The sequence below is a fragment of the Bombina bombina genome, chromosome 10, assembly GCF_027579735.1.
Source record: "Bombina bombina isolate aBomBom1 chromosome 10, aBomBom1.pri, whole genome shotgun sequence".
NCBI lineage: Eukaryota > Metazoa > Chordata > Amphibia > Anura > Bombinatoridae > Bombina > Bombina bombina.
This window is the reverse complement of record NC_069508.1, coordinates 95812726-95825019: the sequence shown is the minus strand read 5'-3', so window position 1 is coordinate 95825019 and position 12294 is coordinate 95812726. Positions and strand designations below refer to the sequence as shown.

General features: G+C 30.7%; 1 protein-coding gene across 1 annotated transcript in view; it reads right to left on the bottom strand.

The window, feature by feature from the left end:
• The window catches only part of LOC128640820 (vitellogenin-A2), a 30538-nt gene extending 21402 nt beyond the window's left edge, over positions 1–9136 (bottom strand). Inside the window, exons 1-9 of the mRNA XM_053693244.1 lie at positions 9091–9136; positions 7368–7388; positions 7123–7274; positions 5849–6100; positions 4876–5037; positions 4639–4787; positions 3159–3309; positions 2670–2827; positions 1736–1901 (exon numbers count right to left, since the gene is read on the bottom strand). Coding sequence (XP_053549219.1) covers positions 1736–1901; positions 2670–2827; positions 3159–3309; positions 4639–4787; positions 4876–5037; positions 5849–6100; positions 7123–7274; positions 7368–7388; positions 9091–9130 — 1251 coding nt within the window. The 5' untranslated portion in view covers positions 9131–9136. The remainder of the gene's footprint in view (positions 1–1735; positions 1902–2669; positions 2828–3158; positions 3310–4638; positions 4788–4875; positions 5038–5848; positions 6101–7122; positions 7275–7367; positions 7389–9090) is intronic.
• Between the last annotated feature and the right edge of the window lie 3158 nt (positions 9137–12294).

Sequence of the window (12294 nt, the reverse complement as noted above, 5' to 3'; positions counted from 1 at the left end):
TTAAATGTTTGGTGTGATTTCTATCCACCATCTCAAAGGTGCCAGAAATAGTAAGAAGCAGCAGTCAAAAAGGGCTCCATGGCAGAATTTGCTGCTTAATTACATGGAACCCATTTTTGGATGTGTGGAATATCTTATATATTTGCATATATACATACAATTATATATGCAATTAAGTACTTTTTTAAATAAATATAGAATTAAAATATTTTTTTTAAAAAACTCATATTTGTCTAAATACTTTGAATTATAAATATGAGCAAACTAGAGTGGCTTCAAAATCTAGTTTTCATGTTACTATGATTAAAGGGATACTAAACCAAATATTTTTCTTTCATGATTCAGATAGAGCATGCAATTTTAAGCAGCTTTCTAATTTACTTCTATTATCATTTTTTCTTTGTACTCTTGCTATCTTTATTTGAAAAAGCAGGAATAAAAACTTTGGAGCCGGCCCATTTTAGGTTGAGAACCTGGGTTGCGCTTCTTGATTGGATGGCTAAATGCAAGCACCAATCAGCAAGCCCTATCCAGGGTACTGAACAAAAAATAGGCCGGCTCCAAAGCTTTCATTCCTGCCTTTTCAAATAAAGATAGCAAAAGAACGAAAAAAAATGATAATATGAGTATATTAGAAAATTGCTTAAAATTGCATGCTCTACCCGAATCATGAAAGAAAAAAAATTGGGTTTACTATCCCTTTAAGGATTTGTTTCAAATCAGTTATAATTAAAATACTGTTTTTATATTTGTATTTGTTTATATTCTTTTGTTTATCTATATTTGATGTGTTTAATTTTAAAGCTGATTGAATACTAATTACATAAGTTATGCTATTTTAAAGGGACAGTAAAGTTAAAATTAAACAATAATTCAAACAGAGCATAATAAAATTTAAAACAAATTTCAAATTTACTTCTATTATATTATCAAATTTGGTTTGTTCTCTTATGGTATCTTATGTTAAAGGGAAAGTAAAGTCAAAATGAAACTTTCATGATTTGTATGGACCATGCAATTTTTTAACAACTTTCCAATTTTAATCTGTTATTAAATTTGCTTTTTTCTCTTTTATAGAAGAGTAAAACTAGGTAGGCTCATAAGAGCTCAGGAGTGTGCACGTGTCTTTAGTAATCTATGGCAGCAGTGTTTTGCAACATTATTTGTAGGTTTGTTATATATTTTGTAAAACACTGCTGCCATAGAGTACTAAAGAAACGTGCACACTCCTGAGCTCTTATGAGCCTACCTAGTTTTACTCTTCAATAAAAGATGCCAAGAGAACAAAGCAAATTTGATAACAGAAGTAAATTGGAAAGTTGTTGTTTAAAAATGCATGCTCTATCTAAAACATGAAAGTTTAATTTTGACTTTAATGTCCCTTTAAAGACCCAACCTAGGTTGGCTAATTGGACCTTAGAAACATGCACGTGTCCTTATCATTCTATGGCAGCAGTATTTGCAACACTATATAACATTGCCATAAACATTGTTGCAAACACTGCTACCAGATAACTAAAGACACCTTCACGCTCCTGAGATCAACTGGGATTACTCTTTAACAAAGATGACCAAGAGAACTAAGCAAAATGAATAATAGAAGTAAATGGGAAAGTTGTTTTAAATTTCATGCTCTATTCAACCCATTTAAGTTTAAATTTGTTTTTACCTTTAACGGTATTACCAACATACCAGAAGTAGGATAAAAGATATATCTATATCTGAAATAACTTACAGCGGACACTTGGAAAGCACGTTGATTGGATCTTGCAAATTGCATTGCCAGTGTAATTGTTACTGCTGCTTCATGAGGGCTCAGGTCCTGGTTGTGAAGACTCTGCTTAATAAACTTCAGGGAATCCATTGTTCCAGCAACAGGGATAGCATTCAAGAGCCAACGTCTGGATCAAACATAAAGCTCAGTATGATCATTCAGGTTTATTATAGGCTTCAACTACAAAAGTGATTATCAAAGTATTTTATATATAAAAAATCCTGGATGAATCTTATTTATTTCTAATGATCAGATCTACAAAATTATATTCACAAATCTAAATTATTCATTGTTCAGTGCTATTTTCTTCCTACACATGGTTTGAGTACAGCAGGTCATCATTATCAGATATTTGTAGAGCGCCAACAGATTCCGCTATAACATAGGTGGTATACAAGATACCATTTAAGGGATCAAATGGGTAGAGGGCCCTGCCGAGAGTTGCACTTTTGTAGTCGGCTCTTATGAACGTGACCTACAAACAGCTGGGCTCAAAGGCTTACATGCTAAGGGGTTCAAGTGGATAGCAATGGAGTTAAGAAAGGTTAGTGTAGGTTGTATGCATCCCTAAATAGAGTCTTTAGGGAGCGCTTGAAGCTTTCAAAAGTGACATATTTGGTGACATGACTGGCACATGCTCCTTACCTATGCACATGCACATGACCTCTGGCTGTATCAATAGCAGGTTGCTAACATGTTAAGAGATATTGTAGCAGTGATAATGTTTAAAGAAAAATGTTTGCATAACTGTGTATTTCAAATGTGACACTAAAGGGAATTCCAGTGCAAACTATTATGGGTTACTTTATAACGTTTGCAACATACTTTGGGATCAGCACAAAAGATTACACTAGATGGGACCTTTGAGCATTTTGAGCATTTGATTGGTTCATACCTGTACTGAGGTCTAGCAGAATACTGCTTCCAAATGCCCTGGAGGCCTTCAGTAGATGATAAACGTAGAAGCTGAGTAAGTTCCAAAAATTTGGCTGGAGCATCATTGTGCACTTGCTGTTGATTATTCTGTACCAGGTGTTGCAGAGTTTCCTCTATCTATTTTATTGATGATAAAAAACAATCATAAATACAAAATTCCAATCATTTATCATTTTATAGAAATTTAAAAAAGCACTGAATTACCTGGGGAAAATTAACACTGGTGTGAGATTCTTAATCATGCAAGAAATTAGTTAGACTAAAGTCAAGATGATCAAAAACTCATCAGAATGGTGAAAAATCACACACATTTTTTAGGGGCTTTTTTGATAATTATATTGCAATGTATCTGTCTCACCTTCACAATATATTGCTTTATTTAGCAAAAAGATCTTGAAATGCTATGATTTGTGGTTTAGTTTAATGATTTTTAATAATTATTATGTACCTGTCCTTCAGGGCTCTTGGTTCTCATAAGATGGATAGGAATTTGGTACACCTCAGAAGCCACCTGATAATGAAGCCCACCACGGTTCTGCAGCTGAATCTGTGGTGCATACGTCTGACCACCTTTGGTTCCTGCCCAAGTTATTACTTGTCTATGGTGTAGAAAGAATATCAAATATTAAATATGCTAATTTATATTCTGCAATTCAAATTATTTTCTATAAATTATGCTCATCTAGTCATTTAGTATAATTATTCAAAACATAATTGAAAACGAGATCAATCTCAATGTATCCTTCCTGGTAAAATATTTTATGAATAAATAAAATAATACAGACAAAGTCTATAGGCTGGTTCCTGAACCTGAATTATTTTTTTTTCTAATTATCATTCAAAATGAATGTTCCACCAACTCTAGATGGAAGATTTACTACATATATAGAAAGATAGATATAGCCATATAGATAGTTAAATATGCATTAAATAAGCAAATATAGTATAGGTCAATTATATTTATTTCTTACTGAATGAGATTTCTTGTTTTTTTTTTAAAAATATTATTTTTTTAGACTAGTGAATATGTCAACCATGTTATAGCTGGATAGACATATACATCTTCCAATGGTTTTATCATTTCTCTAAATATAATACTCACACTATGAATAATGGAGTTAACCTTGTGACTGACAACACCAAAAAAATATTCTTAAATGATTAGCCCAAAAAAATACAAAAATATTTTAGTTTACCATAACAACATAATTACTGTAAAATGTGATTAACCCCAACTTCATAGACATAACAGCATTAGAATTTGGTTACAATTTTCTAACCATTGTGAAAAAGAGCATTATTTTACAGAAAACGTGGTTGATATTTGGGCAATAAATGTGTATGGTATACAAATCATCTAGGTAAATGCAATAGAGATAGTTATACTGAACAGCCTTTCTACATGGGTGGAAGTATAAAATGATAAAGAAAATTGAAATAGGTTTAGGATATGTAAGAGCTAATTCTGAAAAATGTGCTCAAAATATTGTACAGTCTTATCAAATAATGAGCATATAACATTTTATATCAATTTAAATGTTTTTATCATCTCTTCATTGTAACAAAGAAGAAACATAGACATGGTCTAATACAGTGTTGCCTAAATTCAGTCCTCAAAGTACCCCTAACAGGCCAAATTTTCATGAAATCTGAGAGCATAGGTAAAATAATCACTTGATCGGTAACCATGGTAACTAACCTGCTCTTGCACATCAGGAGATTATTTCACCTTTTATCTAGTTCAGATTTCATGAAAACCCAGCTTGTTACTTGAAGAATGGAGTTGAAAAACACTGATCTAACAGATCACATTCTCCAGAAGACAGATGAGTTTAGCTTAACCAAATACAAAATACAGGTGAAGTGTGTATTTGGATATAATGTCAACATAAGATGACAAAATACGCCATAATATTACAAATACAAACCTGGCTTCCATAACAGCAGCACCATTGAGTTCAGCAAATGGAGAATAATGATATATCTGCCGTGCTGAAACTTCCATTATAAAAGCGCCTTGTTCCCTCTTCTTCAACTTGTAGGTGTATGTTGCTGTTCCACGTAAATTTTTTCCCAGCTAAATTAAAATATATAAGACGTATTTAGTTGAAGTGATGCGTTATTTTCCTTTTCCTCTATAAAAGCTAAACATAAACAGTACGTACATGTTTACAAGCTATGCAGGACTCCAAGAAGGCAATGCCAACATTCTTAGATACTTTGTCTTGACAGTTGTTCAGGTCTGTAGACTTATCTACAATGATTTGATCTCCTCTTCTGTCCTCTTGAACAACATATCTGGTGTGGCAAACCCCACCAATGCTTGACTAAGACACAAATATATATAATTAGAAATGTAAGCAGAGAAATGTTAGGTTTGTATTTAAAAGATGATAAAATAATAAATGGATCTACAATACAGATATGTGCAATGAAAGTACAGTTAAATTTAAAGGACTAAAAACACAGCAGAAATCAACAAGTGCATAACAAAAAAAATACAATTCAATAGCAATTATTTGATGAAACTGGATTTTTAAAAGGCAAACTTAAAAAGCTACTTAACCCCCCCCCCCGTATCATGTAAAATCCATCAGCAAATCACAGACCCACTTAAGTAGAGTTTAAGAAATACTACAAAATAACTAATTAAATCATCCTGTACATATTAACATAAGTTTCATTCTTTAAGAAGTCAACAGTATAGAAAGCAAATGCTGAAATTGTGTCAATCAAATTGTAGTATTAATTCCTCTTGACATATGTTTTGAAATTTGAATGTTTCTGTCACACCAGCATATGAATATTGAATGTAACAGCAGCATATTAAAATTCAACATTTGATTATGACATTGCAACATATACATATTGCATATATCGCTGATTCCTGTACTCTCTCTCCATGACGTTTAAGACAATCAACAATTGAATTTGCATTCTATAATCTAATGCTACATTTTATATGAACTTTTTAGCTTGCAAAACAAGTAATGAATGTTTGACAAGTAATTCAACATTTGCAGACAGCATTTATTACTTTTAATTAATGTACCATAACATTTGCCCAACCTTAGCCAATGAAATTTTAGCAATTGTTATCATTTTACTGAGCAATATGTTATTAAACACAAAACTAACCTCTTGCAAGTCATAAACATTTTGTGTCTTTTTTATGGTCATTTGGAACAAGTTCAAGATTCCTCTGTAAATGTTGACAACAGTGTCTGAGACATCATCAGAGGCATAGATGTTTCCAACCCGTCCATTGTGGTATTCAAACTTTACAGGTTTTGTAAGCTGATCAGCAATTATTTTTGTCAACTTGGATGACCGCGTAAATGGATCCTTTGGCCACACACCATTGTACTCCTTTATTTCTGGAGATTGAATCTAAAAAAAATAGATTTTTTTCTTTGAAGGTGCACAAAAAGATGATGGATTTAGCTAGATATATAATACAATGTACACTATTACTAAAATGATTCTGTAGACAATGAAGGCAACATATTATACCCAATAAAAAATATTAAATCCCTGAAAGATCTATAAAATTCTAGTCAATTTTACAATTGCATTTATTTTATTAGAAATATTTTTAGTACTAGTTCTTAAAAACAAATTTCCATTGCCCTTTGAATAAATATTTATTACTTCAGCCAGTGTGCCTGGCTCAAATTAAATACCTACCATGGCAGCTGGTCAAGCCTGGGCACAGATGGGTGGAAACGTTGTCAACTTTTGATTGTAACTCAATATATCTCATAATTGAATTTAGAGATATTGTTTCTCACCAATGGAATAAATTGAAATATTTGCTAATATATTTCTGTCTGGATAAGATCTTGGGCAGGATAAACAGTAGACATTTAGTTACAAAACTCGTACAGAGATACCATCTACAGGGTAGAAATTTAAAGTACAACTACACCATACATTAAATGTGTTAATGCCAGCAACAAATACATGTTAGATCCCAAAGCAGGGCTTATGTCAGGTCCAGCCCCTGCCTGGAAAAGTATAGCAGTGCAAAAAATGTGCAGGCAAGGAGACCTGACCTGACATAGGTTCCTCATTGGTGGAACACACCTATTTTACAACATGTACGATGTACTGGAATATGAGACACATTTAAATTTTATAGAAAACAAAAAATGTAAAAAAGTGAGGACATTTTCTTAGCTATTATGCCATTGTATCCCACTTGTATCCAGTGACATATTTTAATATGTGCAAGACTGGTTTTCTTGCAGCTACAGCTTATATGGCAAATGGGTGAGGACAGCCAAAAACTACCAGTCGGACCAGTGGTCCTCAACAGAAATCTTCATTAATAAAATAGCCATTCCAGTTCTGGTTAAAAGTACAATTAATATCCAATATTTAGTATCAACATTTAAATGTTTATTTTTTACCTTGAGAAGGTACATCCTCTGAGCAAAGGATTTGATCTCAAATTTGCAGTTCACTTTAATACCAGACCGTGCCAAGCCATTTTCAGGAAGTCCATTCAGAATAACAGCCTCATAGTTATATACAATAGTTTTGCTTTGGCTAAAAACGGGCTCTAAAATATATTAACATTATAGTATTAATCAATCAGCTATTACATTTATAGCATTACACAAAACAGCATACATATAAGATATGTTAGACCTACCTATATCTGATCGTTCAGAGCCTATAAGTAAAACAGAAACAAACTTATGAGATTTGTCAGAATTGTACTGGATTTTATTACAGGAAAATTAGGTCCAAATATTTCTTAAAATAAAATATAGTATTGCAAAACAAAGATCTGCTTGAATCTGCTCTACACTTGGGGGTCCCAAACACACCAGTTAAAGACTGATATTTATTTATAACATTATAAGTATACACTAATATACGATTTGGAGAAAAATTATGTAACCTATTTTGTAAATTCAAATTAGTTGTTAAATCACCCTTCACATCCAACATGCATAGCCAAAATCAGTACAAGTTGGTTATTTAAAATAAATATATATATGACTTGCTTTTAGAATGAAAACAAGTCAAATATTCATAAATCCATAAATATTCAATTTGCAACCATATTGCCAAATCCATCCAAATTTAAAGCCAGGGATCATAATTTGAACATACTGTTGATCTTAAAGGCCTAATTATATCAAAACTATGGTTAAATGGATAGATACAAATATTTGTTTCTAACCCTTTAGACTAGCTATAATTAATTTGAAATTTTAATATTAAGTTTTAGAAACTGAAATTGAATTCCAAGGATTATTAGTTAGTGGATAAAAAGTTGTCCAGTCAAAGCTATAGGGACATTAAACATTTTTTGTTTATGTAGTAAAAACAACTTAGTAATATACTTTAATTTTTATTATTTTTATTAAATAATTGTATCACCTTTCCCTGCAATTTAATTCTAAAAATTTCCCATTACAGTTATAAGTGGAAATCATTGGTTGAACACTCTAGTGAATCAGCTGTCGCTGATTGGCCTGAACAGAGAAGGAAACCTAGGTTACATTATGGTGTTGCCCATTGCTTTATGAAGACACTTATTTTATTTAATATTTAAAATTATAATATTAATTTAAAAAAAAATTATATATATATATATATATATATACATACATATATATATATATATATATATATATATATATATATATATATATATATATATATATATATATATATACATACAGTATATATATTTATACATAATGTATATATATATTAATCTCAGGCTAATTTTGCTTTGAATACATCATTCTATCTAACATTTGTTTATTTAGTGTTTAGTGTCCTTTTAAAGATAGAGGGGATACATAATTTATCATCTCAACTGCTGCAATTACTACTTACTAGTCAGAGATTAGTGTATATATATCATCTGCTGACTTGCTTAAGTATGTAGACTTACTTGTATGTAACTTACTGTCTTTTTTATGTTTTGTGTGACCTTCTCGAATGTTTAAAGTAAGGTAGAAGTGTGTTTTATTTAGGACATGAAAGACTGCTTTACCCACATATACTTCTATATGATTGTATAATTATCACCCCAAGTAGAGTTGGTTAGCATGCATAATAGCTGATAGGATTGATTTTAATACTATATTGGCCATGCCAATAAAGACAAATAGTATGGCAACCCCGAACGATTCATGCTCTCTAATGCTGCTTTTATTTTCTGTGATTTCTACATTTATAAATGGAGCTGGCCCACAAAGATCTGGAAAGTCACTTCACATCTCAAATAAATTTTAAAAGATAGCATAAGTATTGGTGAAATAATTATTATTCAATGGTTGAGTTGATTTCTGAATGAACCAAACTGAGCCCAGTACACATATGTGAATCCCTTATTTATGAATTATTTTACTTACCCGCCACAGCAAGCAGAAATGCTAGGATGATTCCCCTCATGGTGGCGAATGCAGAACTAAGAGCAACCTGCTCTATTTATAATAGTAAATCTGAAACACGTGATACAATTTTGGCTCATTCACATCTCTTTATCAGTTTGTGCAAACAATTCTTAATTCACATTGAAAAAGAATTTCAGAGAAAATTGTGAACATTTCTTAAAAAAAAAAAAAACTACAACAAATATATGTTAACAGCAGTAACAAAACATATCTAATTAAATTCAATTTTAATTTAGTTCTTAAAAAAAGAATAATTGTATTTTGTATCATTGTATAAATTCTGGTTTTAGATAAGTTACAGATTAGATTAACTTTGCCAGGGTCAAAATGACCCAATAATGATCAACTACTGTTATCTTTTGAAAATGATTGTGAATAATCAAACAAATATCAGCATGAAGGACACAAAAAATTTAAGCCATAGTGCAGACTTTTTATTATTAAAAGCTACATTCACAATAATACAAATATTTTTAACAGCATTTTTCAAATTTAGAATTATATATATATCTGTCCCTTGTGTGACTTGTTTAAATTAATACTTTAAAGCAGGATATAAAAAATACCTTATAGTAATAAAGATTTAAATGAAGAAATAAATATTTTACTAATTAGGTAATGTACATGTGTCAAAAATAGGCTAATCAATAACTATGTGCTCATTTCAATTTGGAATAGATACATTCTTATATAAATGTGAATTCAATCTACAATCATTGGCACAATATTAAATTATATAGATTTAAATTAATTATAAAGTAGAAAGATATAAATTTACATGGAGGACTGAAAAATAAATTCCACTATACCCAGACTAGAAAAATTTGAAGCAAATTAGTGTAAAAATAAAATATAAAAAAATATATAGGACTAGATTACAAGTGGCGTGCTATTTAGCACTCTTGCTCGAACGTAATCTTTTTGCGCACATGGGTTAGCACGCGTATTACTACTTGAAAGTAAAAGTGTTGCGCACGAGCAAAACCCACCACGCACTAATTTAAGGACCTCAGATATCGCAACCACACTTTTTCTCCCCATAGATTTTAATGGACAATGCTGAAAAAAAAAAACTAACACTTATCGCTTACACGTTAGGCTGACAGACGTTATTAAAACATAAGCAAAACCCACCATGCACTAATTTAAGGACCTCAGATATCGCAACCACACTTTTTCTCCCCATAGATTTTAATGGACAGCGCTGAAGAAAATAAAACTAACACTTATCGCTCACACGCTAGGCTGACAGAAGTTATTATATCATAAGCAAAAACCACCACACACTAATTTAAGGACCTCAGATATCGCAACCACACTTTTTCTCCCCATAGATTTTAATGGACAACGCCAAAGAAAAAAAACTAACACTTATCGCTTACACGTTAGGCTGACAGACGTTATTAAAACATAAGCAAAACCCACCATGCACTAATTTAAGGACCTCAGATATCGCAACCACACTTTTTCTCCCCATAGATTTTAATGGACAGCGCTGAAGAAAATAAAACTAACACTTATCGCTCACACGCTAGACCGACAGAAGTTATTAAAATATCACATTCCAATATTTTTAACATACAGGAAATTTTTATTTTAAATAGATAATTCTACATATATATCTGTATATCTTTTCCTATAGATATATAGCTATGGGTATATATTTTACATTTACATAATCACATATATGTATATAGAAATATATATTTAATAATACAAATTAAAACAAATTCTATTTTAAGAACATGGGAATGTAAACTATGTGTAATGCATTTCGGGTTTTGCGCTTTAGGTCTAACGTGGTGTCTGGTTTGCACACATGAAGAGTTAGTTATCTTAAATCTATTCTAAATAATCCAGAGAATATATATATTTTTTACAGAATCTATCATCATTTTAATAATTACTTTAATAATTATTTTTTAATATTTAATATTTCAATGACACTATTTTTAACTAACCCAACACCGCGTTAGACCTAAAGCGCGAAACCCAAAGTGTTACGCAGATTTTACATTCCTAGATTCTTTACAAATACTTTTTTTATTTATATTATTAAAAACATATTTAATGTGAAATATTTACAGTAAGTTCACAATTAAACACAATATTAAATATTATTTTAGAAATATTATTTATATATATATATATATATATATATATATATATATATATATATATATATATATATATATTTTATTTATTTTTTTAAATAAAAAGAACATTTTCCTGTATGTGAAGAACATTGAAATGTGGGAAATATTAATAATCCTGTCAGGTATAGCCCTGTGGGTTTAATATGATGGCAGGTTAGCGCGTGATCGAAAAGTGTTTTTTAAAGTGGGCTAGAATTTTTCTATTCCAGATTTTTGGTGACTTAGGGCAGAGAAAATAAAGGTATTCCTAATTGGTGAAGATGTAGTATGAGTATTTTATTTAAATCTAATACAGATTTATTTAAATAAATGTCATAAATTGTTTTAGATGCAGAGAAAGAAATATTACAGAAGAAAATAAAGGGATTTGGGTAAACTAACAAGACAAAAAATAGCTTTAGAAAAACTGTAGAACAAAACAAAGGAAAATATTGTTTTTACACTTAGTATTTTAGAATTTCATACTATTTGTAAAAAAAAATGTGAAAAGTGTTCTAAGAAACCTTAACTGTACAACTTTCTTAGAGTCTAATTATATATAAGAAAGACCCTAGACGCAATTGGTTAACAACAAAGGGATATTGGACATGTGGATCCAATGGGTGTAAAATGTTAAAGGTGATAAAAAATGTAAAACCTTTTAACAGGAGAAAGTGCTGACATTAATTGATATGCAAATTTTAGAATTTGCCTATTAGAGTGTTGTTTTCGTACTGTACAGTATGTAGGAAAAATGACTAGACTAGACTACCTTAAATGGATATGGAAGACAACAGTTATCTTAGACATGTTATAATTTGATTATATCATTAAATCACCACTTTACTCTTTGTATCCTTAGTAGAAAGTTTTTTTTTTTCTATAAGAGCATACCCAGAGAGGCTCATGAGAACCTATCTTGAACACTGTATGTAAAGCACTGTTACAAACTTTGTTGCAAACACTGATGCCATTTAGTGCACACTCCTGAGTATTCCTAGGTTGCAGTCATGTAAAGTAGCTAGGT